The sequence below is a fragment of the Psammomys obesus genome, unplaced genomic scaffold, assembly GCF_907164565.1.
Source record: "Psammomys obesus unplaced genomic scaffold, mPsaObe1.curated_primary_1811, whole genome shotgun sequence".
In the NCBI taxonomy this organism is placed as follows: Eukaryota; Metazoa; Chordata; class Mammalia; order Rodentia; family Muridae; genus Psammomys; species Psammomys obesus.
In genome coordinates, this window is record NW_026596131.1 from 12,888,864 (window position 1) to 12,915,881 (window position 27,018).

Here is a 27,018-nt window from a genome sequence, read left to right on the forward strand (position 1 = left end):
AAAAAAAAAAAAAAAAAAAAAAAAAAAAAAAAACAAGCAAGCAAGCAAACAAAAACCTATTTTCAGAATACAGATGTGTTGCTTCAGCGCTCTGGGACGGGACATGCTGCTCCCCTCCTGCCATCGCGGACTCTGTTGATTGTCTTCACCCCTTCCTCAAGGTGATGAGGCATTGTGATCTCTGTCTTGCACATGCCGGCTCGCTCTCAGGAAAGCCAGGGCTCCAGAGGGCAGTTCCACACCATTTCATGTATTTTTAAACCCAACTCCTAGCACTGAAGATGTTATTAAAAAAAAAAAAAAAGAAAAAAAGGAAGAAAAAAAAAGGAAAAGAAAAAAGAAAAAAACACACACACAAAGAAGAAAAATACCTAATCTCTAATGTGTAGCAGTTACATATTTACCAAATAATGGACTCAAAAGAAATAGATGTTTGAAGAGTGCTTTATATATTAAAAATTGCTTTATGTTTTAAAGATGATCAATGTTTTGATTGTTTTGCAAGGAAGAAAGACAATGAAATAACACACCCTCAAGTATGTTTTAAAAAAAATATATGAACATTGTACTCCCTGCCTATGTGGTCAGGAAACTTGTGCATTACATTTTTTAATTAGCTTTTTAATGGTTTTATCAAAACAAAAAGAAAGCACGTCCTGCAAGATTGCAGAGAAACGCTGGTTTTCTAGAGGATCATGAACTATGCACAACTGGGTTCAAGACTTGTTCGAGTTTTGTCATGTATCCCACAGAACGGCCCTCCGCAGAGTGACTGCATCTCGTTGCCATTACGTGCGTCCTAGATATTTGATGTATGTATACCCAAATATGTATATCAAATATGTGCGTGTGCGTGCGTGTGCCCCCAGATGTTCAGCTCGCCATGCTGCCGTTTAGCACTGAGTTGTAGAAAAACTCCTAATGTTTTAAAACTGGGGATGGAAGTAAAGGATGTTTTCAGTTTTTATGGGTTTTTTTTTTCCCCTTTTCTCCCCTTTTTTCCTTTTTGAACCTTTCGAATTTAAAATGTCTGTGACTCTAAGATTAAAAGTTTGTGGCACTTAAAATGCCCTCCTCCTGGAATGTGGTTGGACGCGCACTGGAGGCTGCTTTCAAAATACAGCGCTTCGTTGAGTCTTAATAAACTGCAGTTTTTCTTGGCTGTTCACATATTGCTGTGTCTTTCATCTGTGAAAGGCCCGTGCTTTGGTGTGGAGACGGCATACTATGTCTCTGCTGGGTGTGTATTCATTTCTGGTGAAACTCGCCATCTTGGCTGTTTGGCTTGGAGTTGTAGCCTTTGCTCTTTGGCTTTGCTGAGAATATGTGGATCCTTTCAATAGCCACTGGAAGGCATAACGCTTCCAAGTCCTGGTCTGACTGAATTGGATGCATCTGAAGACCAATGTTGCCCAGGCCAGCAACAGGTGGAGCCTGGGGCTGCAGGTTTTCCTAGGACCACCACGACTGGGTACTTACATGCCCAGTGTGGGCATTTAAAAAAAAAAAAAATGGAGAAGCTGGGATATAGCTCGGTGGTAGAGTCTATGTGCAGGCATAAGGCCCTGGGTTCCACCCCCAGCACTGTCGGGAAAGATGGAGTGGGACATTCCTGTAGGCCCAGCACTCGGGAGACTGAGGAGCATCACCGCCTGAGTCCACAGGCTCAAGACCAAAGCATGCAAAGCAGCAAGACCCCAGCTCAGACAAGGCAATGGCGTGCTTCCCGAGTGTGTGCTTCATTGTTCTCTCCCCTAAAAACATGCTGGTAACATGCACAAAACAGCAGCACTGTCGGCGGGCTCCTGGGTGTCACTGGATGTAGAAACACTAGGTCAGCTTTCACCCTCTAATGTTGAGCCACCATGTCCTAAGGATGAGCCCTGTCCTACCACAGGCAACCCCTGGGAAAGAAGGGGAGCTGCTAGCTCAGCCAAGGAAATCACCGGAGGGGCCCTGGCCCCATGGGAATCAAAGACCAGATGGAGAATGAGACTCAGAATGTCAAGCTGCCCTTGGCCTTCCAGCAGCCTCTAGCTCTGCTGGCCAGAGCTTCAGCAGAAGAGCGGAGCAAGGCCAGGCTAGCAGCTGGCCTTGCACAGGTGTTCTCGGCATCCGTGGGTCAAAAAGCCGTGGCTTAGAGGATCTGGCCAGGGTCTTGCATCTGTGAAATACTGTTGTCAACATCCCATTGCCTTGGAGACATCCAGGGAGTGAACAGTAGGTTTTCATGCCACCTGCCCTGGCCATTGAGACTGTGTTGGATTTTAACAGTAAGGAACAGAATGATGAGGGCCAGCAGAAAGGGCCTCATGGGACTGGATTGAATGAAATAGGCCTGATGTCAGGGATCCAGGATGCAGGAGGTTTGGACCTGCCTTGTTACCCGCACTGTGCTAACAAGACTGGCACAATGAAGGCAGAAGGCAGGACCCCCAGTCAAGGTGGTAGGGTGGCAGAGAAAGCCAGCAGAGGTGGGCAAGCCCCTGACCAGGGCATAAGACACGGTGGGAGCTCCTGTGACCTGGTGGGGCTGAGTGAAGCAGGAAGACCCTGGAGACAAGGGGTATTCTGGGAAGCTTCTTTGCAGCCACAGTACTTTAAAGAGACCCAGAAGGCCAGGGTGAGGTGTTCCCTTGGGTGCCAGTGCTTCTCAGGGAGTCACCGCTGATAGAGGCATCCTCACAGCTTGTCCCTGGCAGCACTAAGGGAAGTATGCCTGGCCCAAGGCCTGCCAACCCCATCCTGTGAGCAGCCTTCAGCTTAAGTGTCTGCATGTGACAGATGATGCTGGATTGCAGCCAGAGCATTTCTCTGCCTTGGTCTCTTAGAATCACCCAGAAACTTAGAGAATTGTTGTGCTAGGCTGTTGTACTCATTCAGCATCTTCTGGGGTAGCCCCAAGTACAGGTGGTTTCAAGGCCCTTGTGTTCCCCAGTGCAGCCATGCCTATAACGTCAGCATCAGGGATCAGGATTTCAAGGCCATCCATGACCAACAGGGGCTGCACAAGACTCACCCCAAAAGTGGGGGCTAGTGTTTTGTATTCAGTGTGAAACGCAGTGTACTCTCCCTCCCCTCCCGCCCTATGCCTACAGAACACTGATGGAGGTGGCTCTGCAGTAGAGGCGCTAAGCACTCAGAGGAGCCTGGGAACCCAGCCCAAGGTCAGGAGACAAAAAGCATGGCCGTCGCAGGTGCTGCGTGCCTCTGCAGCTCTGCAGCAGCTTGTGTTGGGAGTCACTCCAGGCCTGGGCCTGCACTCACAGAACCCAGTGCTGCTGGTGCCATGCATGACACACCCTGGGCTGTCTTTCCCTTCGGTGGTGTGTCCTGACCTTGTGAGACAACTGGGCTCCAGAGGACAGTGAAGTCGTCATCCACTGTTGTCTCCATTTAATGCAGACCCCACACTGGTCAGGAAATGTGGAGTACCCACAGGCATGTGGTCAGTACTCGCACCTGGACACAGAGCTCCAGCCAGCCCAGGCCAGCTGTGGCAGGCTTAGGAACTCTTGTGCTGAGACAGAGTTCTCAAGTCACAGGAGCTTGTTATGGCCTCAGGGGTGGCACAGGACCAGCAGGGGCTTCTGTCTCCACTAGCAAATGGGGAAAGGTGGGGCCAGCCCTGCTGGCATGTCACAACTCAAAGTGACTTGCCAACAAGTGCAGCTAGTGAAGGTCATCCAGACTTAGGAGGGTGCTGTGGTTAGGGTTTCTTTGAAGCTCCTGAGGCGCAGCCCACACAGGGCATCTCACCCAACACCATCCAATAGCGGTCCCTCCACTGTGTTGCTGCTCACACCAGGTGTCACGTGATCTCTTGAGTCCTTCCCTAAATGTGCCCTCTTTTGTCCACACAGCATCACCACTGATTGGCTTCTCATCCAAGGCACAGATCTCTCATCCTGCTCAGGAGAATGTGGCCACAGTAGAGGGCAAGCCTCCTTTTAAGCCCAAGCTTCCCATGGAAGGCTGAGTAGGCACCAAACACCAAGTAACCTGGCAGGGGTGGGTCACAAGCTCGTCCCAAAACACAAACCAGTATTGCAAAACCTATTTAATCAGAATAATACAAAGTTGGGGAAGGGAAAGCCAGGCAGAATATGGCAAGCCTTTGGTTCTTGCACCTGGGAGGCAGAGGCAGGTGAATATGAGTTCAGGGCCAGCCTGGTCTACATAGTTAAAAACAGCTAGGGCTGTGCAGATCAAAAAAAAAAAAAAAAAAAAAAAAAGCCAGCGGAGGGCGCTGCCCATGTAAAGTCACTCCACTGCCATGTCCTGTGGGGATCTCAGGTCCAAGTGTCTGCCTGCAGGGTCACGGTGAGTGGCGGTGCAAGGCTCCTTTCTGTCCCCTCCATCCACAGGCAGGGCAGGTGGTATGGTACCCTCCTGGGTTCTGCCACACCTGCCAAAAAGGAAAATCAAGGTGACCCAACCAACATCAAAGCCCCTCCAACCTACTTGGCTGGTGGCTCAGCGGACACACTGAGTCCCAGATAATACATGTCAGGGCTCACAGCGCAGTGAATGAAGGCCAAGCTGGCAGAGTAGCGTGAAGAACCGCCAGGGATTACATTCCAGGGGCTTGGGAGAGCTGCTGGGCCACATTAACCAGCCACTTCGTGGTCCAAAGCTTTGGGATATCAGCAGCCTTATGGGCCTCAGTAAACACCTGTCCTCAATGTGGGCTAAAGGAGCACAGTACATACACCAGCTGTGAGGATCAGATGGGAGTCAAGACCCCCACAACTGCAGTCTACAAGGGCACCTGCCCTTGTGCCCCTGGCCAGGTAGCAGAACCCAAGAACTGGATGTTCTGAGATGCGTTCAGTGCAGGACACCGCCCTCACTGTGATCTACAGAGGGGACCTGCAGACGTGACCTGAGGGGACAAGCCTCAGCTTGCTGGGGGTGTTGGGAGGGTGTGGACCTGCATGGTGTGTGTGTGTGTGTGTGTGTGTGTGTGTGTGTGTGTGTGCGCGCGCGCGCACTGTAACCTGGTAGTTGTGCGCCACTTAGCAGATTCTTCTGTTGTCAAGGTTATAAAACTGGTCTGTGGGAATGGAGAGAGGGCTCAGAACTTAAGGGCACTTGTTGCTCTTCAGAGAACCCTGCTTCAATTCCAAGCATCCACACAGCAGCATAACTCCAGTTCCATGGGACCCAGTGCCCTCTGACCTCCACAAGCACACATGCTGCACCCATACACACAATTTTTTTTAAGTGTTTAAATAAAAAAATTAAGCTGGCCTGCCTCAGTGGTGCCTGAATGTGGCTCTCCATCCCGCCCAGGCTGTCTTGACTGCGCAAACCCCTGCATCTCGGCAGCCACCACCCCAGCTTTAACTGAGGTGACAGAGACACTGAAGCAGAGGGTGAGGCAAGCCAGAAGCTGACTCCTGGAGCGCAGAGGTGCCTCACTAAGGGAGCCCCACTAAAACGAGAGTGCCTCTTTCCATCGACCCTCCTTCCTCCCCAGCCCCTTCACAGAGGCCTCCACCATCACCTGCTCCTTCCCTCCTCTTCATAAACAGAGTGAAGCTTGTTGATCAGGAAGATCTTGTCCTCTCCCTCCTAGAAAGGCCAGAGCACAAGCATGAGAAGACAGAAGCTGCCCATCCCTCCACCCCAGAGCAACGCCAAGAGGGGCTTGGGCCCACATCTTTGATTCCAGTGAGGAGGCAGAGGCAGGAGGATCTCTGTGAGGATAGCCTGGTCTCTACCAAATTCTAGGCTAGCCAAAGCTACATGTGAGCCCCATGTCTCAAAAAAAAAAAAAAAAAAAAAAAAGTCAAAGGGAAAGAGAAACTCAGACATGAACATACTTGTGGATCTAAGCCTAGTAATCAGGTAAGGATGGCAGCCTCACTGTGAAGGCCTATGAGCCAGCCAAATCCAATTTCAAACCAGCTCTGCCTCTGCCCCAGACAAGTCTATCCCTCTTCTACCACACCCGCTCTTTCTCCCTTGAAAAAGAGTCTCATCATGTAACTGAGGATGACCCTGGACCAGCCCCCAAGTGTTGCTGGGATTACAGGTATACACTATCACCTTAATGTTTTCAGTCCTGACCCTTCTGACAGACAGACTGCCTATGTCTGCACACAGGCCCCGAGAGACTCCTAGAACTTTACAGTTTGAGCCCACAGTGTGTCCCACACAAAACCAGGCAGCAGGCCAGGAAGGCCTGGCCACTTCATGCTTGCTCTCTTCTTAACCCCAGTTACACAGAAGTGTCTCACGCTAACTCTAGTACTCAAGCAGCTGAGACAAGAGGATCACTTTGAGATTAAGGTGAGCCTAAGCTACAAAGTAAGACCCTATGTCAAAGACCAGGGCTGTCAGATGGATCCACAGAAAAGCTCCCCAGAACCCATAAAGAAGTGGGAGAACCAACTCCACACACAGTTAAAAATGAAAAGCAGGTTGAAAATGTAACTTGGTTGGTACAAGACAGTGCTTTCCTAGCATAGAGGAGGCCCCTGACGCGATAGCACCTCATAAGATGTGGATCAAAAAATCTAACAGGCTAGCCTGGGCTAGAGTGAAACTCTTATCTCCAAAAACAATAGATCGAACACAGGGAAGCCCACAGTGAGGTGCACAGATGAGTGGACCCAGAAAACGCACAGGCTACCACTCACATTCCGGATCTGTTCCTTGAGCAGGCAGATGACCTTGCGTTGGCCTTTCACCACCTGGATGTTGAGGTAGATGACAGCCCTGAGGAGATGGAGGCTCAAGCTTGAGGCCAACAGAAAGGCCAGGGAAAGCTCGGGGCACTACCTCAGGCTACCCCCGCCACCTGCAGAACTCACAGCAGCAGGGCTGACACCAGAAAAAGGAAGAACGTGTTCTCCACCAGGAAGTGGTGCAGCCAGGGCAGCCAGGAGGCCCCAGGGCCGGCACGCTCCAGGCGACGCACCCAGACTGTGCCTGCCTCGTACATGGTGTTCAGAGTCCGGAAGGGGCCGCAGGTGCTTGAGGGCCTCACCCTGGAGAAGAGAGGGACCAGAACCATAAGGCGACAGTCCCACTCACAGCCAGGACAAGGTGCGTAACCCCAAGCCCGGAGAACAGGCCTCCACTCACTGCCAGACGGCATAGCAGAGGAAAACAGCTGCACCCAGGAATGACGGGAAGCAGAGCAGGGTGAGGAAGACGGTGCTCATGTGTGAGGCCATCCAATGCCGTCGAGGCGCCTGGCAGTTGGCCATCAGGCTCGCCTGGGGACAAAAGCAATGATCCGCACCCTGCCAAGACCACCACGCCCTGCCCCCAAGCTCCCTTCCACCACACTGGTGCTCTAAAAATATGGTTAACAGTGTTTATCAACTTGACAGGGTCTAGCACCAGCCAGTAGGCAAACCTCTGGGGACCACCATCCCACCAGCTGGGGGTCCTGAGCTACAGAAAAAGCAGAGGGAGCTGAGCACCAGCGCTGCTCTCCGCTTCCCGACTGAGGATGCCTCTTTCTCCTGCTGCCGTGCCTGCCCCTTCATGATGGACTGCACCCTCTACGTGAGCCAAAGTTAACTCTTTTTCCCCTTACACTCCATCTGTCAGGCCCCTGGTGACAGCAGCAATAAATACAACACAAAGAAGGAGGAAAGGGGCAGGCAGGCAAGAGCTGAGCCTGCAGCCAGGCCCCAAGCCAGAACCCAGGACAGGACAGAGACCGGGTTCCCCCCACCCTAGCGGGTACCAACACCTATGGTGAGAAGACTCTGGTAGAAGCTGGAACAGAGTCCAGAAAGAGCCAGCTGAGCTAAGAGCTTCCTCCACAGGAGGCAATAAAAGGCAGCAAGCCGGGGCAAAGGAACTGGTCCTCACAGCCACATGCATTGGCTGAGCCGTGCCACTCTCGACCTATGATTCCCACACGTCATCAGCCCAGTGACTACCCCCCCCCCACCCGGTGTAGAGCTGAGGAGGACCAGAGGTGGGCCCAGAGCCACAGTAAATAAAGGTCCTGGCCATCGGGCCCTGAGCACACCAACTGAGAGAGAGCCAGAGTCACTCCCAAGAGATGTGAAAAGCAGCCATTTCTCCAGCCTGCCTAAAACAGGACTATCAGGGAGGGCCCCAGGGCAGTAAGCCCACCCTCATTATGTAGCCCTGACTGCCCTGGAACTTGCTATGTAGACCAGGCTGGCCTTGAACTCAGAGACTGCCTGCCTCTGCCTCCCGGCTGCCGGGATTGAAAGTGTGCGCCGCCACCGCCACTGCGTAGCTCATTACCTTCTTGATATGGAAGAGGAGGAGCAGCCTGAGAATCTGCACTGCGGGCAGGAGCGGTGAGAACAGGACGCCCAGCCTGGGGAGGGCAGAGGCAGGGCCAGTGAGCATTCTCCCAACCCTGAGAGTCACCCAGCCACCACCCTCTGCCCACCCAGAACCAAAAGAAGGCAGCCACGGCCCAGGGGCTAAAGGTGCTGGCTGGCGGCCAGAGGGAAGCAGCTGGGAAACCCTCACCACGTCAGTGTCTGCCCGTAAATCAGGTCCAGAACATTCCTCGCAATGTCAAACTCGGGCTTCTGCCTCCTCCTGAGCTTCTTCTCTGAGATGAGCCTGGACAGAGGAGCCCCTGAGAAATGAGCAGGGAGACCCTCATCCCCACAGCGCCAGTGCAAGCTGGCACCCAGCAAGTGTCAGGAGAGACGGTGAGCCCCCACCTGGGCCTGGGGGCTGTCGATGCAGACATGCCTCTGAGCCTGTCCTCTAAAAGACACCAAGCTCAACACAGCATCAAGGGCTGTACTGCTCTAAAACAGAACAAAACAAAAACAAACAAACAAACAAAAAAATCGGCACAGAAGGGCTGCAGAGGCAGCTCAGTGGTTAAGAGCACCAGCTGTTCTTCCAAAGGACCTGAGTTCAATTCCCAACACCCTCATCAAGGTAGCTCAAAATTGCTTGTAACTCCAGCTGTGGGCTGTGAAGGGCTATCTGACTCCCTCTTACAGCCTCCACCATCACCAGCACACACACTGCAAATAAATGATAAACTATAAACGGAATGAGCAAGGAAATGCCAGCACTCAGAAAGCTGAGACAGCAGGATTATGAGAGTAAGGCAAGCCAGGACTACATAGTGAGCCCCAGGGCAGCCAGGAGGCCACGGCCAGCTTACACTTCATGGTGAGACCATGTGTCAAGAAACCAAGAGGTGCAGGGCATGGTGGCACACGCCTCTAGTGTCAGCAGCATTCGGGAGGCAAAGGCAGGCAGATCATTTTGAGTTTGACAGCCTGGTCTACAAAGTGAGTCATGACATCCAAGGCTACACAGAGAAATGATGCCTTGAAACACTGAGAGGAAAAAAAAAAAAAAAAAAAAAAAAAAAGCCAGGTGTGGTGGTGCCCACCTGTAATCCCAGCACTCTGGAAGGCAGAGGCAGGTGGATCTTTGAGGCCAGTCTGATCTACAAAGTGAGTCCAGGTTGGTCTCTGTGAGTTTGAGGCCATCCTGGTTTACACAGTGCGTTCCAGAACACCAGGGCTACACGGAAAACCCTATCTTGAAAAACAACCAAACAGAAAAGGACTTCTGGGTTAGGTGGCATAGGTCTGCAATCCAAGCTATTCAGAATCTTGATGCGGCAGGAGGACCGCAAGTTCAAGGTGAGGTTAGGCAACTCATCAAGATTGACCTCAAATGAGGGGGGGTCGGTAAAATGGCTCAGAAGGTGTGCCAAACCTTATGACCTGAGTTCAATCCCCAGGACCCACTTAGTTGGACCACTGAGCTCCACATTCGCAGCACACCTGTGCGCGCACACACATGCACAAAAACACACCCAATTAAAAAAAAATGTATAAGAAAAGTCTGAAGCCGGGCGTGGTGAGGTACACCTTTAATCCCAGTACTTGGGAGCCAGAGGCAGGCAGATCTCTGTGAGTTCAAGGCCAGCCTCATCTACAAAGCAAGGATAGCCAAGACTACACAGAGAAACTCTATCTCCAAAAGCCAAAAACAAAAAAGTTTGAAAAAGAATATCTTACTTTTCAACTCTCGTTAAACCCATGTAATCCCATAGAAAACACAGAAGGCTTCAAAGAGCTACCACCCACAGGACCCACCCATAACACTTCAAAGACGTCCCCTCCTCTCTCTTCCTCTGCCTATGAGCAACACTGAAACCTTTCCAATCCGAATCTCCCCACATCCTGTCTCCCCCATCTAAGAAGCTCTCACAGGCTGGCAGGAGTAGCCCAGCACACCCCAACCCTACCCCACCTGTCCCTTCCTGACTGACCTAGGTGGGTACCAGGGGCCCAGAGGACTGAAGGGAAAGCCAGGAGAAGCCTCCTCACCTCCATACCAACTCGCCAAAAAGGGAGTCCAAGAGGGCGAAGATGAAGTCCACGACCATGAAGCGGTACAGTTCCTGGCCCACGAAGTCCTCCCAGCAACGGCCCTGCAGGGCTTCTACCCTGCGGCCCAGCCAGTGGTAGCAGAGCACACCCAGGATGGCCATCTTCAGGATGAGGTTCCTGTACAGGCGGAGGTCCTGGTGGCTCAGGGGACACCAGACAACAGACACCGCCAGGAGCCCTACCCAGCAGCCCATGCTCCCAGCCACACACCTGCAGATGGCCATGTACACCTCCAACACAGGGGAGTCATGCCGCTCCAGGGCGGCCAGACCACGGAACAGGTAGGAGGCGCCCAGGTTGAGGACACTGACCACCAGGGGCAGGGCCAGCAGCTCCACCCCCTGGCTGCCAGCAGCAGGCCTCTATGAAAACACAGAGGGTGCAGTCAGAAAAGGTGTACTGGGACACATTCACTGTGGCCGTCCCGTGGGAGGGGCACGGAAGGTCACACCATTCCTGGAGCACGGCTCGCCCCAGGCCTTGGTCCCAGCCACCCAGGAAGCGAGGAGGAGCGTGAGAACCGTGGGGCCTGATGGGGCTATGGGATCCCTTGCCTTACCTGAACCATGACCTCTGAGAAGGTGAGGACCGCCACTGCACAGCCCAGCGTGGACCCCAGACACAGCAGCCATCCCAGACCTAGAACGACAACCTGCCGAAGCTGCCCGCATGTACTCCGAGGGCGCGTCCGCAGCTGCCATTCGGCCAGCAGCTCCTGCACGGGGAAAAAGGCCCCCAGAAATGGGTCCCTGAGCAGAGCCAGCTCCTCTTCCTGGCCGAAGCCTCAGCACACTGGAGCAGCTGGAACTCCAGCTCTTTTGTGTCCCTGGAGCAGGGGCTGATGCCACAGAGGGTACAGGTGCAGGAGCACTGGACCTCCTGGTCATGGGAGGGGAGGACCACCACAGCCCAGAACCTCAGGACCAGCCGGCAGACGCTCACCACTCCCACGCAGATCTGACCATCTGATCCCAAGAGGATCCAGGCCAGGCCTGCAGAAGCCGGGTGGCCATGTGCGGGGCAGGGAGCTTACCTTCAGCTGAGTGCAGATGCTGTCCTGCTGGACACGGGAGGCCCGCTTCTGAGTCACCTTGTAGTCCCAGGAGCAGAAGACAGTAAGGGCATGGATGCCCTTAGTACTGCCAACCCGGTAGCTCTCCCCGAAGGAGTGGGACATGCTAGGGGGCAGCAGAGACAAGCCGGAGGTGAACAATGGAGGGGTGGGCGGACAGGTAGGTGGATGAGTGAGTAGATGGACAGACAAACGGAGGGACGGATGGAAAAATGGACCGGCAAGCAGGTTAGTGGGCAGGCGGGTGGATGGACAAATGGGTGGACAGACTGGCAGAAGAAACACTAACGGGGGGGTGCAGGAATGGTTCGATGGGTAAGTGGGGCATAGATGGACAGACAGGTTGATGAGACAGCTGCACGGACAGGTGTGAGTGGAGGAATGAGCAGATATGTGCACAGAAGACAAATCGGGACAAACAGGTAGACAGGCAAGTGGGAGGGTGGGCAGACAGATGGCTCAATGGGAACATGGGTAGGCAGATGTGAGGGGATGGAGAGGTGGGTGGGCAGACAAGGCGCTGGACAGACGGAGGCCCGGCGGATGGAAGAACGGTGCTCCCTGCTGAGCTTGTTACCTGTATACCAGAATAATGCAGATGAAGAAGAAGGCTGCCCCCACGGTGAACAGGTAGGCCAGCGGCATGTTATAGGGCAGGCTGCCCAGCCTGGGACTGCATGGGGCCCCTTCTCTCGGGGAGGCACACGACTGGCTCAGCGTGGCGTTACTGTAGTAGCCATAGTACATGACCGTGTGTGTAAACCGGCCCTGTCAGGAGAACGAGCAGAGTCAGGGGTCCTCCTTCCTCTCCTCACCCAGCCCAGCAGCTCTCAACTTTCCTAATGCTGGGACCCATTAAGACAGTTCCTCATGGTGTGGTGACCCCCAACCATAAAATTATTTCATTGCTACTTCTTAGCTATAATTTTTTAAAAAGATTTATTTATTTATTTATTATACAGTATTCTGTCTGCATGTACACCTGCAGGCCAGAAGAGGGCACCAGATCTCACTATAGATGGTTGTGAGCCACCATGTGGTTGCTGGGAATTGAACTCAGGACCTCTGGAAGAGCAGCCAGTGCTCTTAACCTCTGAGCCATCTCTCCAGCCCAGTAACTGTAATCTTACTACTGTTATGAATCATAATGTAAATAACTGCTTCACAGGATATTTGATACACAAGCCCAAAAAGGGGTGTTGTGACCCACAGGTTTTAGAATCACTGCCCTAGCCCATTCTCAGGCCTCCAGAAGAAGGGAAAGCCATCCACAGGACACCTAGGAACAAGCAGAAGCCCACTAGGGAAACTGGGATGAGACAGGCACAGACAGCCAAGGCAGGAGCCGAAGGCCTCACCCCGCCTGTGAGGAGTTCCAGACCAGAGAAGGCAGGGACGGGGCCTGATGGGTCAGGTGGGAAGGCAGCCTGCACACCCACGAGGAAGGCCAGCAGAGGTAGCAACATCAGCGCGTTGAAGGCCAACAGGGTCTTGAGGAAGAGGAAGTAGGAGAGGACGCTGGAGCCAAACTGGCCACCGATCTGCTTCAGAGCATAGCGCCACGGCCTGGCAGCATACAGGCCTGAGAGCAGCGACAGCCCCAGGCTGTGCAGAGCCTGTAGGGACAGATGAAGGACAGCCCCAAGGAAAAGCTGGGGTTAGAAGTCCCTTGACAGGACAGCCTTAGGGTAGGGTGTCCTCAACCCCAGGCACCCACATCCCCAGCAGGTGAGCTCACAGCTTGGAGCCCCTACCAGTATGCAGGTGTATCTGAGCCGGCTGCAGCAGGACAAGGCCCCATGTGGGCCCCGCTGGCCCCTCCGCTTTCCCTTTGGGCTCCAACTTTTCTCTCTGGGGAACAGAGACAATGTCTAGAGCATAAAGGCCTGAAGCATAGAGGAATGTGGCCATCCCTGATGCCCTCACCCACCCAGAACGCAGGAAGGCCAACTGAAACCATGGGGCAACTCACCGCAGCCAGCGCTTCTCACCCAGGCTCAGGGGCATGTTCCGGATCATATGGTCCCTCTGGGCCGCTGACAGACCCTGAAGCTCCTTCACCAGCAGGCTCCGCTTCTCTGCCCAGAGGAAGAAAGCGCCTCAGTGCCAGCATCCTTCCTGCTGTACACTGACCAGGGCTCTGACAGCCACCAGCCCAGCACGGCCCTCTGAGAGCCACCCACATGGTTCTCCTCTGCCCTTACAGTCAAAGCCAGACCCAGGCCAACGGTCCAGACCGTCCTCCAACAGCCCCTCCCCTCACTCTTCTATCAAGCCCAGGAGCCCCTTCCCCAGGCCCCAGCAGACCCTGACATCCTTGAGGCCCAGGGGGGCAGGGCAGCCACCCACCCGCACCACACTTCTCGGGGCACCTGACTGAGGTACCCCTAGAGCTCAGCATAAAGAGGGTCAGGAACCGGTGGCATTCTCCCTCATCCTAGAGATCCTAGCCCTGTCACCACAGATGCGCAAAGCAACAGGTCAGCCATGATGCTACTGTTGTCAACTTGACAGAATCTAATCCCTGGGCAGGCCTGTGAGGGATCATGTTGATTATTTTAATCAATGTGGGAAGACCTGTCATAACGCTGGATGGGGAATCCTGGGTGGTATAAAACGAGGAAGCGAGTAGAGCCCCCAGCAACCATCCATTCTCTGTCACTGTGGATGCCACAGGACCAGTGGCTTTAAGGCCCTGCCACACTGGCACACTGGACTGTCATTAGAACTGTAAGCCACCATAAGACCTGTGTCCCTTTGTTGCTTTTAGCAGGGCATTCAACACAGCAACAGGAAGAGAAACTGTTACCACACTTCCGGCCCCACAAATATAGGCAGATAGATATATAGCCATCTTCATCTTTAGGACCACCTCATGAGGGTGGGGTTAGTGTTCTAACTCCCAAGTTACAGATAAATAATCTGCAGAGGCAGGAGGACCAGAGGTCCAGGCCAGCCTGAGCAGGCCGTGACCCTGTCTCCAGGCCCTTGACAGAGCATTTGCCTAGTACTGGAAGTCCACTGGGTCCACCACAGATAGGGAAGCTGTGGGGAGAGGAGGAAGGAGCACGGGAGAGCAGGCCTTCCAGAAGCTGGACACGGCCAGGTGGCAGAGTGAAAGGAGACACGGGAACAGTCAACTGAATTCAGAAGCCAAGCCACTCCAACCCTCTCGTACCCATCACCAGGAGCCTTGGGCTCGCCCCTGTTACTCCAGCCTGAGGGCCTTGGTCACTTTCTCCAGGAAGTCACCTGGAGCAGCAGGCTGGGCTGCTCTCCCATTGTGCTCTCTAGCGCTTGTACCTGTCCTTCATTCTCCTGCTCGCCCTTCTATTCAGCTCGTGTTTGTCTCACCCAGCAGGAAGAGCTACACTATGGCATGGCTGGCTCCACCGACCAGCATCACGAGAGAGGTCTCCCCAGCACTAAGTGAGGGATTGAGGGGGTTGTGCCTGCCCTGCAGACCTGTGCCACTCTTGTTTGATGCGCAGGGCTCCTCTAGAGGGGCCGCACAGCTAGGCAGCTCTCAGGCAGCCGGAGAGAGAGGCTCTCTGGCTGCTGGTCGCTCACTCACTATCCTCCTCCAGGATCGTGGGGTCCAGTTCCAGGTCATACAGGCGAAGGCTGGGCCGGGCAGATCGGGTCACACTCCCCAGCAGGGGCCGGCTGTTCCGGCGCCGCCGCAGCCTCAGTGTGCGGTTGTAGTATTGGGAGATGATGGCACCACGGCTCCGACCTTGGGGAACAGGCGGCAGGGTAGAAGAGGGCAGGAACAGGACTGGCCTCACACCCCTCTGCCAAGTTCTCAGCCCTTCCCGAGACTGGGGGAAATCCCTTTGCCAGAAACCCAAGAGCCTGTTTTTAGCCCTGTGACAACTGCAGTCATGTTTAGAATCCAACAAGGGTAGGAGTGGCCCCAGGATATTCTGGGCTTCACGGCCCAGCAACAGGAAGGATGGGAGTCCAGAGGAGCTCACTCAGACACCAGGCTGGGGTGAAGGGCAGCACAAGGGCAGAGGGCCCCACTCACCAATGGTACGGCTGGGCATGCTAGCCAAGATGCGGAGAGTGGCCGTGCTGTAGACAGGGCCGCCTTCGGGCCTTGGGAGGGTCTGGTAACCTCTGCCTGGAGATGATGGAGATGCTGCAGACCCCTGTCTCAGCCAGCCCACCCCTGCCCACCCGGAGCCTGGACCATCCAAGGGCAGTGTTCTGATGTCCTGCCCACACCAGGTCGAAGTGCAGGCCTGAAGGCCAGGTCAGGTGCTTACCCGGAGCCAAGGGCATTAGCTCCAGCCCCTCCTCAGCCACCCGAAGGCTCTGTTCTTGGATGAGCTGGTGGAAGGAGTCGTGGACCTCACTCTCTTCATAGGGGCTGGGCTCCGGGCTACTAGGGAGAAGCGAGTGTGGGAATCCATGCCCCATGCCTCTCCCACTTCCGGGTGACACAAGCCAAGACCACCAGGGTACTTACTCTTCATCCCCTGTGGTCTCTGGGACATCCAGGGCTAAAGCCAGTGGCTGAGCCATGGCTGTGGTATACCCTCAGACCTTTTGCAGATCTAGGGGAGCTCAGAGACCGGATACAGGTTATGGAACCCCACACGGCCCATCTGTTGGGACAAAACCAGCTTTCAGTGCCTGGTACCCAATCCCTGGGACCCATACTTAAGACACAGAGACACACACACACTACAGAAATTCCTACCCTGCCCCTCCCCGCAACTAAACCCATGGTGGCCCCAAATAGCATTCCCACCAATGGCTGGCTGTGGGGGAGGGAAGAAATGAGGAAGGAAGGGTGCGGCTGCAGCCCCCTCCCTCTTTGGTTTCCTAGATGCCGCTGGTCCTGGGAAAATGGGGGAGAGGACTGTGAACACTACCCCTTTCAGGTTTGTTCCCAGGCGTGGCCCTAAGAGCTTCATCCGTTTTAGAGAAAAGGCCAGGACGCTCAAAGGACTTCCCTGTGCCTGCCCTATGACCCCACTGTTTTCTCTCGCAGGAAGTGCAGCCGCAAAGCCCTACCCCCGGAGCTACGGAGCAGCGTCGACACTCAGGGCTCCTTGAAACCCACTCCCAACACTCGGGCCTCGGTGCCCCAAGGTTCTCGTGAGACTGAGTCCCTACATTTCCAACGCAGCTGAAGGCTGGAGGAGGAAGCTGAGCTTACACAAGCTCCCTTTGTCCAGCTCTGTGGCCGGGCACAGTTGCAAGCGGAGCGTTGTTAGGGGCTTATTGTCCTCCTGGCCCAAGGCCCTAAGTGAGTGCGCGGCGGAAAGAGCAACCAATCACCTCACTCCGGAAGGTTTGCCCCTAGGAGGCAAGCCCAGCCCTGTCGACCGATCCTCCCTGCCCGTCTCCGCCTAGAGAACTCGCAGGTTTCCGGAGCTCCTCCGACGACCGAGAGCCCCCTACGCAACCCCGATTAGCACCCGGCACGCCCCCCGCCTGCTCTGCAGCGGAGCCCAAGCAAGCAGAGGCCAGCCCCAGGGCCGGCCGGAGGTGACCTCGCCCGGATGGAAGGCAGCCAGGAGAGGTGGTGCCCTCTCAATTCCTGGGTCCCCTCCCAGGCCACAGTACTTCTCAGGCTCGAGGCCCCAGGCTGGCCCACAAGGGGCTGGGGGTGCTCCCGAAGCTAAGGGCCGGGACTCCGGATCTGCCTGGGCCCCATGTCTGCAGTCCCTCCTGGGGCCGTCCAGGGGCGGGCAGTTCCGGGGCGCACCATCCCGCGTCCCGAGCCAGACGGGACGAGGCCGGGAGCGGCGGTTTCCAGGAACCGGCATCCAACCCGTCAGCCGCTCCCACACCGGAGCTGCCACCCTGGACCCCGGTCCAGGCGCCCAGCTGGAGGAATCCCGCTCCCCTAAGCGGCTCACCTGTGCGCGCACACGCCGCGGGGAACCGCAGCCTCAGCTCCACCACCAGGATAGTTATCAGACAGTAATTAGGGGTACTCGGGGTGATCTCTGATAGTTCCCAGACTGGCAGCTGGCAGTAGCCCCAACCACCCGCTCACGTGGCAGCGGGCCCGGAAGGTCACATGACCTGAGCCCGCCTGCGGGTACGCCCCGCCCATCCAAAACATTGCCCTATGCCCGCCAGCTTCGGACTCCACCCCGGGCACTCCACCCTCAAGTCTGAGCTAAGTGGGTGCGTCAGAGTATTTGGATGTATACAACCCAAAACGGGACGGTTCCATGCCCGCCCAGGTCCTGGGGTCACTCACCAGCCCCAAACCTTCCCACGCGGGATTGCGTAATCCCCTCCTCCCAGCCTCCGTTAACTAGTTCCTGATCGCTGGCTGAGGAATAGGGTTTCTGCCCCCTCCGCCCTGGGCGTGGTGTCTGTTTTTAAAACTAGAGTTAAGCTGCTTCCGGTAGCCATTGTCCCAAGTGCTGTGCCAGTCGCCGGCCTTTCTCTGACCGAGACATAGTCAGTGACCTTTCAATTTCACAGATGAGGAAACTGAGTTTCACCAGCCTGCAGGTGTCACCAGCTGGATCAGGGGCCTTGGCTACTAGAATGTTCCGAGAAGCCCCTTCCCCCATTTGACAGGATGACTACAAGAAGGGAAAGATAAACACACACACACATGCGCAACAACAGACAGCAGAAAACTCGTGTGGCACAGGATGTGGCCTGAGATAACAGGGTCCTCTCGCTCAGGGAGGGGAGGGGTGACAGCCCTTCGCAGCTGATCCTGGGTAGCTGGGAAGGCTTGGCACCAGGCGTCTTGGCCTGCAGACCCGGCCCTCCCCAGCCTCCGGAGGGCTGACTCCTTGCACTTACACTGAGCTGAGCTGACGAGGCCTTAGAAGAGGTGAACAAGGAGGAAGGGTTGGTGCCAAGATGACTCTAGTCATGAATGACGTGACTGGAGCCGCTTCCTAAGCACTTAGGCTGGGCTTGGCGCCAGACCCTGGCCAGGCCCCAGAAATAGGGAGGGCAGTTCCTGAATGAAGGCGGGAAGTTCAGAAATAACCTGCCTGCCAGGCACAGCCAGCGGCACAGGCCTTTAATCCTAGCTTTGGACAGAGTATAGAGAGTTCAAGGCCAGGCTGGTCTACATAGTGAGTTCCAAGACAGTCAGGGCTACATAGCGAGAGCCTGTCTTGAAATAACAACAAAGGAACTCCAGGGTTCTAGAGAGCCAGCAGCGCTGGGGCGACTGAGAAAGACAGATAAGGAGGCCAGTGGCTGGGAAGGGGGCTGGCAGGAACAGGACTGCAGAAAAACAGGTCCGGCCTGGTGAGCGCCCACCGGGTCTCACCTGTGCCCTGCTGTGCAGGAAGTGTACCCCAGAAGCAAAGGAAACTGCCGGGGAAGGCGGGAGTGGGTGGAGTGGAGAAGACGCTGTGCCCCCCCCCCCGCAGGGGTTCCTGTCACGTGACCCCAACCCCACTCCCTCACAGCCCAGCCTAGTGTGCGGGAGCTGGTCACAGGAGGGGTCTCCTCGGGGAGCTTGGTCACTGTCCCTTCTTGCGGTGTGGAGGTAAGAACGGTGAGAGGGCAAAGAATTAAGGCGAGGGCTGTAGATGGCCTCCTCCCCGGGCGGTTTGGGGGGTTCGCCTTTTCTCAGGAGTGGGGATGTAGCCACGCCTCCTATTCTCGGTCCCTTAAGACCAGAGATGACCCATGCTGGACGAGAAGGAACACAGAGTGGGGCCCTAGCACATCCAAAGCTGGGGTGTTGCGGGAAGCGGGGTGCTAGGAGCTGTCGGGGTTCAGGACAGGGGTGACTTCCTAAGAAGCCAATCAGCTCCGGAAAAGAGCGGCGATTGCGTTTTTTTTTTCCCCCAAAGCTTAAGATTCATGACAGCCGGCCTTTTGCCTTGTCTGTGGCTTCTCTCTGCTCACATCCCGGAGGCCCTTCACCGCGTTTGGCGGGCTTCGGTCGTGTGTCTTTGCGGGGTGGCATGGCACGGCCCCGGCTCGGACCCCAGCAGGCTTCTTTTCACCTGTGGGCATTGGCAGGGCCAAGGCGAAGCTCACCGCCGGGCCCCCCTCGTTCGGCCTGCGAGCCAGGATCCTGCCTCTCTGTCCCGCGCCGCGCCCACCGGGATGTTTCGCCAGTGTTCAGTGGCGTCGGGGCCGGCTCCCCGAAGGCCTGAACCCCAGGCGGCGGCCGACGAGCTGTGGGAGCAAGAGGTGGAGCGGCTGTGCGCCTCCCGGGAGCCGCTGCGGACGCTGCCCTACGCCATGGCTGACAAGCGCTTCATCCGGTGGGTGCTGCTCGCATACGCCGGCCGAGCTGAGCTGGGGGCGGGGGAGCGCCCGGGGACGCACCTGCCCGGTGGGTGACTCAAGGGCGCCCCCATCCCCACGGTCCTGCAGGGAACTGCGGGAGCCCGAGGGGGTGAAGACCTCCTGCCGGCTGCGGTGGCACCGCAGGTCGAAGGTGGCGCGACAGCACCTGACCGAGGCGGCGCAGCGGCTGGCCCGTGGCTTCGGGCTCTGGGAGGGAGCTCTCTACGAGATCGGGGGTATGATCCCGTGCCGACCCTCACTTCCCACCTCCCTAGTCAGCCCCTGCATCTTTGTACACCCCTTGGATCCCTCCCTTGCACACCTAGGTGGGTGACAGCCCTCTGGGGGCCGTGGAGGGACCTCGCTAATATGGCCCTGGGTTGTCCCCCCACACACACTCACACACATCCCACAACCCTGGGGTTCTCAATGTGGTCCTCCATTTTTCTCCCATAGGCATCTTCGGGACCGGTATCCAGTCCTACTTCACTTTCCTCCGCTTCCTGCTGCTGCTCAACCTGTTGACCCTGTTGCTGACCGCCTGCTTGGTGCTGTGGCCCCTGCTCTGGCTCCGCCCCCCTGAGCCGGGCCCTGCCCTGAATCTGAGTGAGTACTGGGATTGCCCTGACCTCGTGGGCCTCAGCGTGGGCATGCTGCATGGGCTAGCCCTGGACTCTCCTTGACAAGATCTGCGTGGATGCCTCCCACCACAATCTCAGACAGCCGCAGTAGTAGGGTAGGGGCAATGGGGTTGGACGATTGAGGGTCACGTGATGCTGTTCTCTTCCTCCTCAGCGGACCTCCAGTGCTCTGGCAGCCACCTGCCCCAGAGTGGCATTCCAAGGTTCCACAACCCACTGTGGAATATTTTAACTGGCAGGGTGAGTGAAGTCTCCACTGGCTATGCTCTGGTGCACCTGGGCGACTCCAGTCTGAAAGGACCCCTGCTCCTCAAGAGACATTTTGGCTTTTAAAGAAGAGCCTTACACAGGCCAGCCAGGCCAGACGTACGGTTCCCTATGTCTGACCCATAGAACCCAGCTTGGAGCAAGAGAAAAATGGGGGAAAGTGCCCGGGCCTCTAAGATAAGTAAGCACTTCCCACTGGGCGTGGTGGCACACATCTTTAACCCCAGCAGAAGCAGGCAGAGCTCTTGAGGTTTGAGGCCAGCCTGGTCTATATAATGAGTTCCAGGACAGCAGGGCTACACAGGGAAACCCTGTCTGGGTTGGGGGCAGGGGAAGCACCCCCCAATCCTTGGAGAGCCCTGAGCCAGAGTCTTGAGTCCTGGATCCAAATCTGCCCCACCTTTGGCAGGACACCTAGCTTCTCTGGGTGTCTGTAAAACAGGGATATCATTAGCCAGGAAGCCCTTAGAACAGGGCCCAGCACTGGCCTGCATTCACGTGCCCTCGTGTGTCCCCAGGCCTTCAACAACACCTATCTCTTCTACGGCGCCTATCGGGCGGGGCCAGAGGGCAGCTCAGCATACAGCATCCGCCTGGCCTACCTCCTTAGCCCCATGGTCTGCCTGCTCCTCTGCTTCTGCGGGACGCTGCGGCGGTGAGGGAAGACCCCATGTCCCCTCCATCCTTGGCCGTCCCTCCCAGGGCAAGGAGACCCTCAGGTGGCAGATAGATCTCTGTGCAGCAAGGCTCATCCTGGTCCCCCAGCTTGGCCTCTGTACAGTGAGGCTGGCACCCAAGAACAGAGGTCCCTGCCCCAACTTTCAGAGGCCAGAATCCCGGCCAAGCCCCTGCTGAGAGTGGAGGAACCCCCACAGCAGTCCTCCCCCTCCTCCAGGATGGCAGAGGGGTTTCCACAGCAGTCGCTCCTGGGTCAGGGCTACAGGGCCCCCCTCAGTGCCAAAGTCTTCTCCTCCTGGGACTTCTGCATCCGGGTTCGGGAAGCCGCCACCATCAAGAAGCACGAAATCAGCAATGAACTGAAGGTGTGTGCCAGGCAGAGTGCACGTGTGTGGTGCTGAAAGTAGAGGGTGCTGGGCTGTGTGAGTGTGTAAGTCTGTATGCAGGGTGTGAAAGCATTGTGACTGTTTTCAGGAGTTTTTTGTTTTGTGTTTGTTTGGTTGGTTGGTTGGTTTGGTTTTGGTTTGGTTTTTTTTGAGACAGGGTTTCTCTGTGTAACCTTGGCTAACTGGGATTCGCTTTGTAGACCAGGCTGGCCTCGAACTCACAGACATCAGCCAACCTCTGTCTCCCAGAGTGATGGGACGGACAGTGTATTTAAATGAGGACAAATGTGATTGGCTCAGTGTGTGACTCGAGCAAGGGTGACCAGGTGCCAGCGTGAACCAGCCGGGTATGAGAACACGTAAATGTTATAAGAAAGTGTGGTACACAGCTTTCATCCCAGCCCTTGGGAGGCAGAGGCAGGAGGATCTCTTGATTTCCAGGTCAGCCAGGGCTACATAGTGAGGCCCTGTCTTAAAATAAATAAATAGATAAGTGTGTCTAGGTACGATGTACTTGTCTGATCCTAGCACTCGGGAGGCTGAGGCAGGAGTTTGTGGGCTAACCTAGGCTACCATTGCGTAAGTGCTAGGCCAGCCGGGGTTGTGAGACAAGACCCTGTGCCATCAGCTAGGGGTTGGCAGGATGGCTCTTCAGGTAAAGGGCCTTGCTGTGGAGACTGCCAGCTTGATGTTTATCTCTGGAACCCACATGGTGAGGGGAAAGAGCCAGCACAACTCCTGAGAGTTGTGCTCTGACTTCCATGTGAGCACTGTGGCGTTCACGGGCGCATGCACACACACACCTGCATGAGTGTGGATCTGAGTGAGGGAGTGTGTGATTAGTGGTGGCTGGTGACAGGGTGGGTGTGGGCATGCAGACCTTCAGGGCCCCTCCCCTCCTGCCTCCAGGTGGAGCTGGAAGAGGGCCACCGCCTGGAGCTGGCTCAACAGCGGACGCGGGCCCAGAAGGCCTGCCACCTGCTCACCTACCTTCGAACCAACATCTTCTTTGCACTCCTTGTGGTCGGAGCCATCAGCGCCATCTTCTGGGCCACTAAGTACTCACAGGACAACAAGGAGGTGTGTGTGCTGCTTTTCTGGTGGGAGCTGTGGGAGGAGCTAGGTGACCCCACTTTGCAGATGGGAAAGTGGAGGCTCAGGTCAAGGCCCTGCGCGTGAGCAGCATCTTTGGAACTCTGACCTCCCCTCCTTTTCCCCACAGGAGTCCCTTTTTCTGGTGCTCCAGTACCTGCCCCCTGGAGTCATCTCCCTGGTCAACTTCCTGGGTCCTCAACTGTTCACAGTGCTGGTCCAGCTGGAGGACTACTCTCCTAGCACTGAGGTCAACCTCACCCTCATCTGGTGAGCATCTGGGGGTGCAGCATTGTGGTCCCAGGTCCTGAGCTGAGAGTCTCTGTTACACCACCAGAGGGGAGGTGGGCGGTGCTTCTGGACCATTCAGCCTCAGGGACCTGTGTCTGAGGCCTCACCTGAAGGGAGCCCTCACACTGCACCAAAGAGGGGCCCATTCAGAGGGGTGGGGGTGCTGTTTGGCCTTGGGGAGTCAAGAACCAGCTGTGAACACTTTAAAAAACCTGACAATTTGCCAAGTGGTAGTGGCGGCACAGGCCTTTATTCCCAGCACTTGGGAGGCAGAGGCAGGTGGATCTCTCTGAATTTGAGGGCCAGCCTCGTCTACAGAGTGAGGTCCAGGACAGCCAGGTCTATATGGAGAAACCCTGTCTGAAAAAACAGCTGGGCATGATGATGCACACCATTAATTCCAGCATTCTGGAGACAGAAGCAGGCAGTCTCAAGTCTGAGGCCAGGCCTACATAGTGAGTTCCAGGCCAGCCAGGGCTGCATAGTAAATAAAAAAGAATGAAGAAGGTGTCCGAACTGAGGCTCTGAGGACACAGGAAGGTGCAGGGTTTCTCTTGCGGGACTCATCTGAATAAACCGTAAAGCTGGGAGAGAGGGCGGCTGGCTGGTGCAGTATTTCCCAAACTGTAGTTGAGAAACACAACCCATTCCGCGTGAATCATTCCGCATTTTAAGAAACATTGGCGGGAGATGAACCGGGCCTTCCGGAAGGACACTGAGCTCTGAGAGAGGCGCAGAGCCCGGAACGGGAACCCTGCATCTCGGACCCGGCCCACTCTGCTCCAGATAGTCTGGACCGACCCTCTGTCGCATCCCTCGTGTGACGCCTGCCCCTCCCGCAGGTGCGTGGTGCTGAAGCTGGCCAGTTTGGGGATGTTCTCCTTCTCCCTGGGTCAGACTGTGCTTTGCATAGGCAGAAACAAGACCAGCTGCGAGCGCTACGGATACGACGCCTGCGACTACCGGGTGAGCGGCAGCCCCGCCCCTTCCCGCAAAAGCCTCCTTGGGAGTAGCTGGAGGCGGCGCTGCCATGCCACACCGTGCCCCCAGGGGGCGCCCCGAACCACACTCGGGATGTGCTGGAGCTCTCCCGGCTTGGGCATCCTCCGAGACCGCCCTAGCCGCCAACCCACTGCCATCCCCACCCGGCAAGCAAGGGAAGAGCCCCTGGGGGAACCCCAAGGATAACGATGGGTCTCCTCGCTCTGCACTGCAGTGCTGGGAGAACTCGGTGGGCGAAGAGTTATACAAATTAACCATCTTCAACTTCCTGCTCACCGTGGCCTTCGCCTTCCTGGTCAGCCTGCCTCGGAGGTGAGCTGCATGGGGACGCCCCAGGGGACGGCTGGAGGCCACAGCCATGCGTGAGCGAGGGGTGTCCCCACGAGTGAGCGAGGTCCGTGTGTCTCGCGTACCTGGAGTGTACCCGGACCCTCCTACCCCAGGCTGCTAGTGGAGCGCTTCTCAGGCCGGTTCTGGACTTGGCTGGACCGGGAGGAGTTCCTGGTGCCCAAGAATGTGCTGGACATCGTGGCTGCACAGACCATCACCTGGATGGGCCTCTTCTACTGCCCCCTGCTCCCGCTGCTTAACAGTGTCTTCCTGTTTCTCACCTTCTACATCAAGAAGGTGAGGGGGTTGGGACAGGCAGCCCCTGTGCACCCTGAGCGCTTCATCACAGAACACTCGGTAAGTCCTGTTACCCGCACCTCCAGTACACCCTCCTGAGGAACTCCAGGGTATCCCCAAGGCTTTTCCGAGCGTCCAGCACCACTTTCTTCTTCCAACTGGTCCTGCTCTTCGGCTTGCTCTTGGCTGCAGCTCCTCTGGCCTACGTCATCAGCAGGTGATGGAGGCCTTCGGCTGGGAGGCTGGTCCAGCCACTCCCACCGCAGGCTCTGACAACCCTGCCCACTCCCATCTCTACAGCACCCACTCCTCCTGGGACTGCGGCCTTTTCACCAACTATTCGGCCCCCTGGCAGGTGGTACCGGAGCTGGTGGCTCTCCAGCTTCCGCTCCCTGGCCAGCGTGCCCTCCACTACCTTGGCTCCCATGCCTTCAGCTTCCCCCTCCTTATCCTGCTCAGGTGAGTCTAGACAGCAGGGACGGAGGGAGAAACCCCAGGGGTCTCCTTCCTTTCCCAGGGGTGGTGTACGTCTGAGGATATCTAGACAGAGTCCTGGGGTTCAAGAACCAGGGAAACGGGGACTCAAAGATACAAAGAGACGTGACCTGGGGTCATACTTTAGGCACCTCTGTGCTCCTAAGAGGCCATGAGGACTGCGTGGCCACTGAGGAAACACAGCCCTGGTGAACCAGTCTTGCGGCGCCAGAAAATGCAGAGTGAGCTGCTGTGGGAAGAAGGGGAGGTCTTCAGATAAAGCAGTGTGCACGGAGCTCTGAGACTGAGACAGCAGAGCTGGTGTGCTGGTGCGCGGCTGCTAGCCCAGCACCCAGGAGCCCGAGGCAGGAGGATTGCTGTGAATCTGAGGCCACCCTCCATACAGAGTGAGCTCCAGGCCAGCCTGGGCTACGTGACAAGACTATCTCAAAGATAGAGACGAGGGGCGGGTCAAGAAAGTCAGGTGGGGATGCCCGTGGCCTTCGAGGTGACTGACTGGAGTCCTATCTGCTTTAGCCTGGTTCTGACTGTGTGCATCTCCCAGTCCCGGGCGAACGCCAGAGCTATCCATGGGCTGCGCAAGCAGCTGATGTGGGTGAGTGGCTCCATTGCGGCCTTGAGGAGCGTGTACCAGACCGGAGGACGGGGCTGGGGAGGGTGTGGGTTTTCTCCCCTGTGGCGGGTGTCAAGACACCTCAGCTCCTGTGACGAGACAGCCAACTTTGGTGGAGGCGCGGCCTTGAGTTGAAGCAAAGCCTTAGGTCGTGGGCGCGTTCTGAGTCCCGGCTAGGATGTGTTGGGGGCGGGGCCACGTTGCTTCCTAGGTTAGGGGCGGAGCTTCGAGGTGGCCTGTTTTGAGACCAAGTCCTGGCGGGGGCGTGACCTCAGGTTGTTTTGTGGGCGTGGTTTCTGGCTTGTGTCAAGCAGACTTCCGCCTCTCGCTTCTCCTGCAGCAGGTCCAGGAGAAGTGGCACCTGGTGGACGACCTGTCGCGGTTGCTGCCGGAGCTGAGCCCGGAGCCCGACTCCCCTCACTCTCGAGCTTCGCGTCCACGGTCCTTCTGCCCGGGGTTCCCGTGCCCAGGCTCACCTGGTCCCAGGACACCCCGGCTGGGACCCTCCACCAGGCTGAGCTCCTCAAGCTCCGGTGCCTCGGTTCCCGCCTCCAGATTTCACTTCCCCAGCCACACAGAGCTGTAGCGCCCGCCCCCACCTCCCCTGGCTCTGCCGCAGCTTCCTCCAGGGCCTCCTGCACCCCCACCTCCTTACCCCACAACATCTGGCCTGCGGAACCACTGCGTACTGGGCCTGTGTCAGGTTCACCAAAGTGGGCCACGTCCTCAGGTCAGCAGGAAGAATGTGAGAATCTCTACCTCCGTTTTATTTGTATCTCATCCCTTAAAATGTTTTGAGTGTTTTATAGTGTACATAATAGTGTGTATATTAAGTTAAAGATGCGATTTATAAATGTACTTTTTTTTGAGACACTCAAATTTCTTGGGAAGGGGTTGCTGTCAGAAATGTGTGTATACCTCTCTCCATGATGCTGCAAGATGCAAGAGCTGGTCCGGAACATACCTGGACCCCCACATTGTACCATCAGCTTTAGCCTCACCTGCCTGCGCGCTCAGCAGCGGCCAGGCTTGAACCAGACACGTGGGCTCCAAAGCCACACTAAACCAGGGCGGGGCTCTGGGGCCACTCCTTCGTGAGAGTGGCTTGCTGAAGTTGAATCTCTCAGGGAGATCGGATCAGGGTCCATGGCCACACGTCTGTAGAACACTGTTCTCTGAGCCGTCCCTGTGAGCCGGCTTGGAGTCCTTGAGGGGTGAAAGTGCA

At 56.3% G+C, this 27,018-nt stretch overlaps 2 protein-coding genes across 8 annotated transcripts; one reads left to right on the forward strand and one right to left on the reverse strand.

Moving 5' to 3' along the window:
• Positions 1–4,045: 4,045 nt before the first annotated feature.
• Tmc6 (transmembrane channel like 6) lies at positions 4,046–19,430 on the reverse strand. Of its 6 annotated transcripts, none has more exons than XM_055592385.1 (20): positions 19,413–19,430; positions 15,929–16,067; positions 15,726–15,844; positions 15,485–15,580; positions 15,029–15,190; positions 13,427–13,532; positions 13,209–13,305; positions 12,813–13,070; positions 12,032–12,222; positions 11,416–11,560; positions 10,942–11,097; positions 10,593–10,744; positions 10,320–10,499; positions 8,479–8,574; positions 8,245–8,320; positions 7,096–7,229; positions 6,822–6,998; positions 6,648–6,726; positions 5,510–5,577; positions 4,046–4,408 (listed from the first exon to the last, which is right to left on the reverse strand). In XM_055592385.1, exons 2-20 carry the CDS (start codon positions 15,982–15,984, stop codon positions 4,264–4,266), a joined length of 2,493 nt encoding a protein of 830 aa, XP_055448360.1. In that variant the 5' UTR covers positions 15,985–16,067; positions 19,413–19,430; the 3' UTR covers positions 4,046–4,263. The 6 variants fall into 6 exon arrangements, with proteins under 6 accessions (XP_055448360.1, XP_055448359.1, XP_055448361.1 ...); XM_055592384.1 differs by lacking the exon at positions 19,413–19,430 and adding an exon at positions 18,244–18,323; XM_055592386.1 differs by lacking the exon at positions 19,413–19,430 and adding an exon at positions 17,331–17,474 and having other exon boundaries at positions 15,726–15,841.
• On the forward strand, positions 18,915–26,632 carry Tmc8 (transmembrane channel like 8). 2 transcript variants are annotated; one of them, XM_055592390.1, is made up of 16 exons: positions 18,915–18,946; positions 19,429–19,676; positions 19,789–19,937; positions 20,158–20,307; positions 20,497–20,582; positions 21,128–21,264; positions 21,505–21,652; positions 22,583–22,753; positions 22,896–23,035; positions 23,899–24,022; positions 24,273–24,370; positions 24,502–24,685; positions 24,772–24,902; positions 24,986–25,144; positions 25,697–25,775; positions 26,134–26,632. In XM_055592390.1, exons 2-16 carry the CDS (start codon positions 19,516–19,518, stop codon positions 26,377–26,379), a joined length of 2,163 nt encoding a protein of 720 aa, XP_055448365.1. In that variant the 5' UTR covers positions 18,915–18,946; positions 19,429–19,515; the 3' UTR covers positions 26,380–26,632. The 2 variants fall into 2 exon arrangements, with proteins under 2 accessions (XP_055448365.1, XP_055448364.1); XM_055592389.1 differs by lacking the exon at positions 18,915–18,946 and having other exon boundaries at positions 19,437–19,676; positions 26,137–26,632.
• The last annotated feature ends 386 nt before the right edge of the window (positions 26,633–27,018 follow it).

Coding starts and splice junctions, on each gene's coding strand:
- Tmc8 (XM_055592390.1), top strand. CDS start 19,516: ATGTTTCGCCAGTGTTCAGTGGCGTCGGGGCCGGCTCCCCGAAGGCCT. Junction 21,653..22,582: donor AAATCAGCAATGAACTGAAG/GTGTGTGCCAGG, acceptor TCCTGCCTCCAG/GTGGAGCTGGAAGAGGGCCA. Junction 22,754..22,895: donor ACTCACAGGACAACAAGGAG/GTGTGTGTGCTG, acceptor TTTTCCCCACAG/GAGTCCCTTTTTCTGGTGCT.
- Tmc6 (XM_055592385.1), bottom strand. CDS start 15,984: ATGGCTCAGCCACTGGCTTTAGCCCTGGATGTCCCAGAGACCACAGGG. Junction 7,230..8,244: donor TCCTCTTCCATATCAAGAAG/GTAATGAGCTAC, acceptor TTTTGTCCCCAG/GCGAGCCTGATGGCCAACTG. Junction 6,727..6,821: donor CTGGTGTCAGCCCTGCTGCT/GTGAGTTCTGCA, acceptor CCATCTCCTCAG/GGCTGTCATCTACCTCAACA.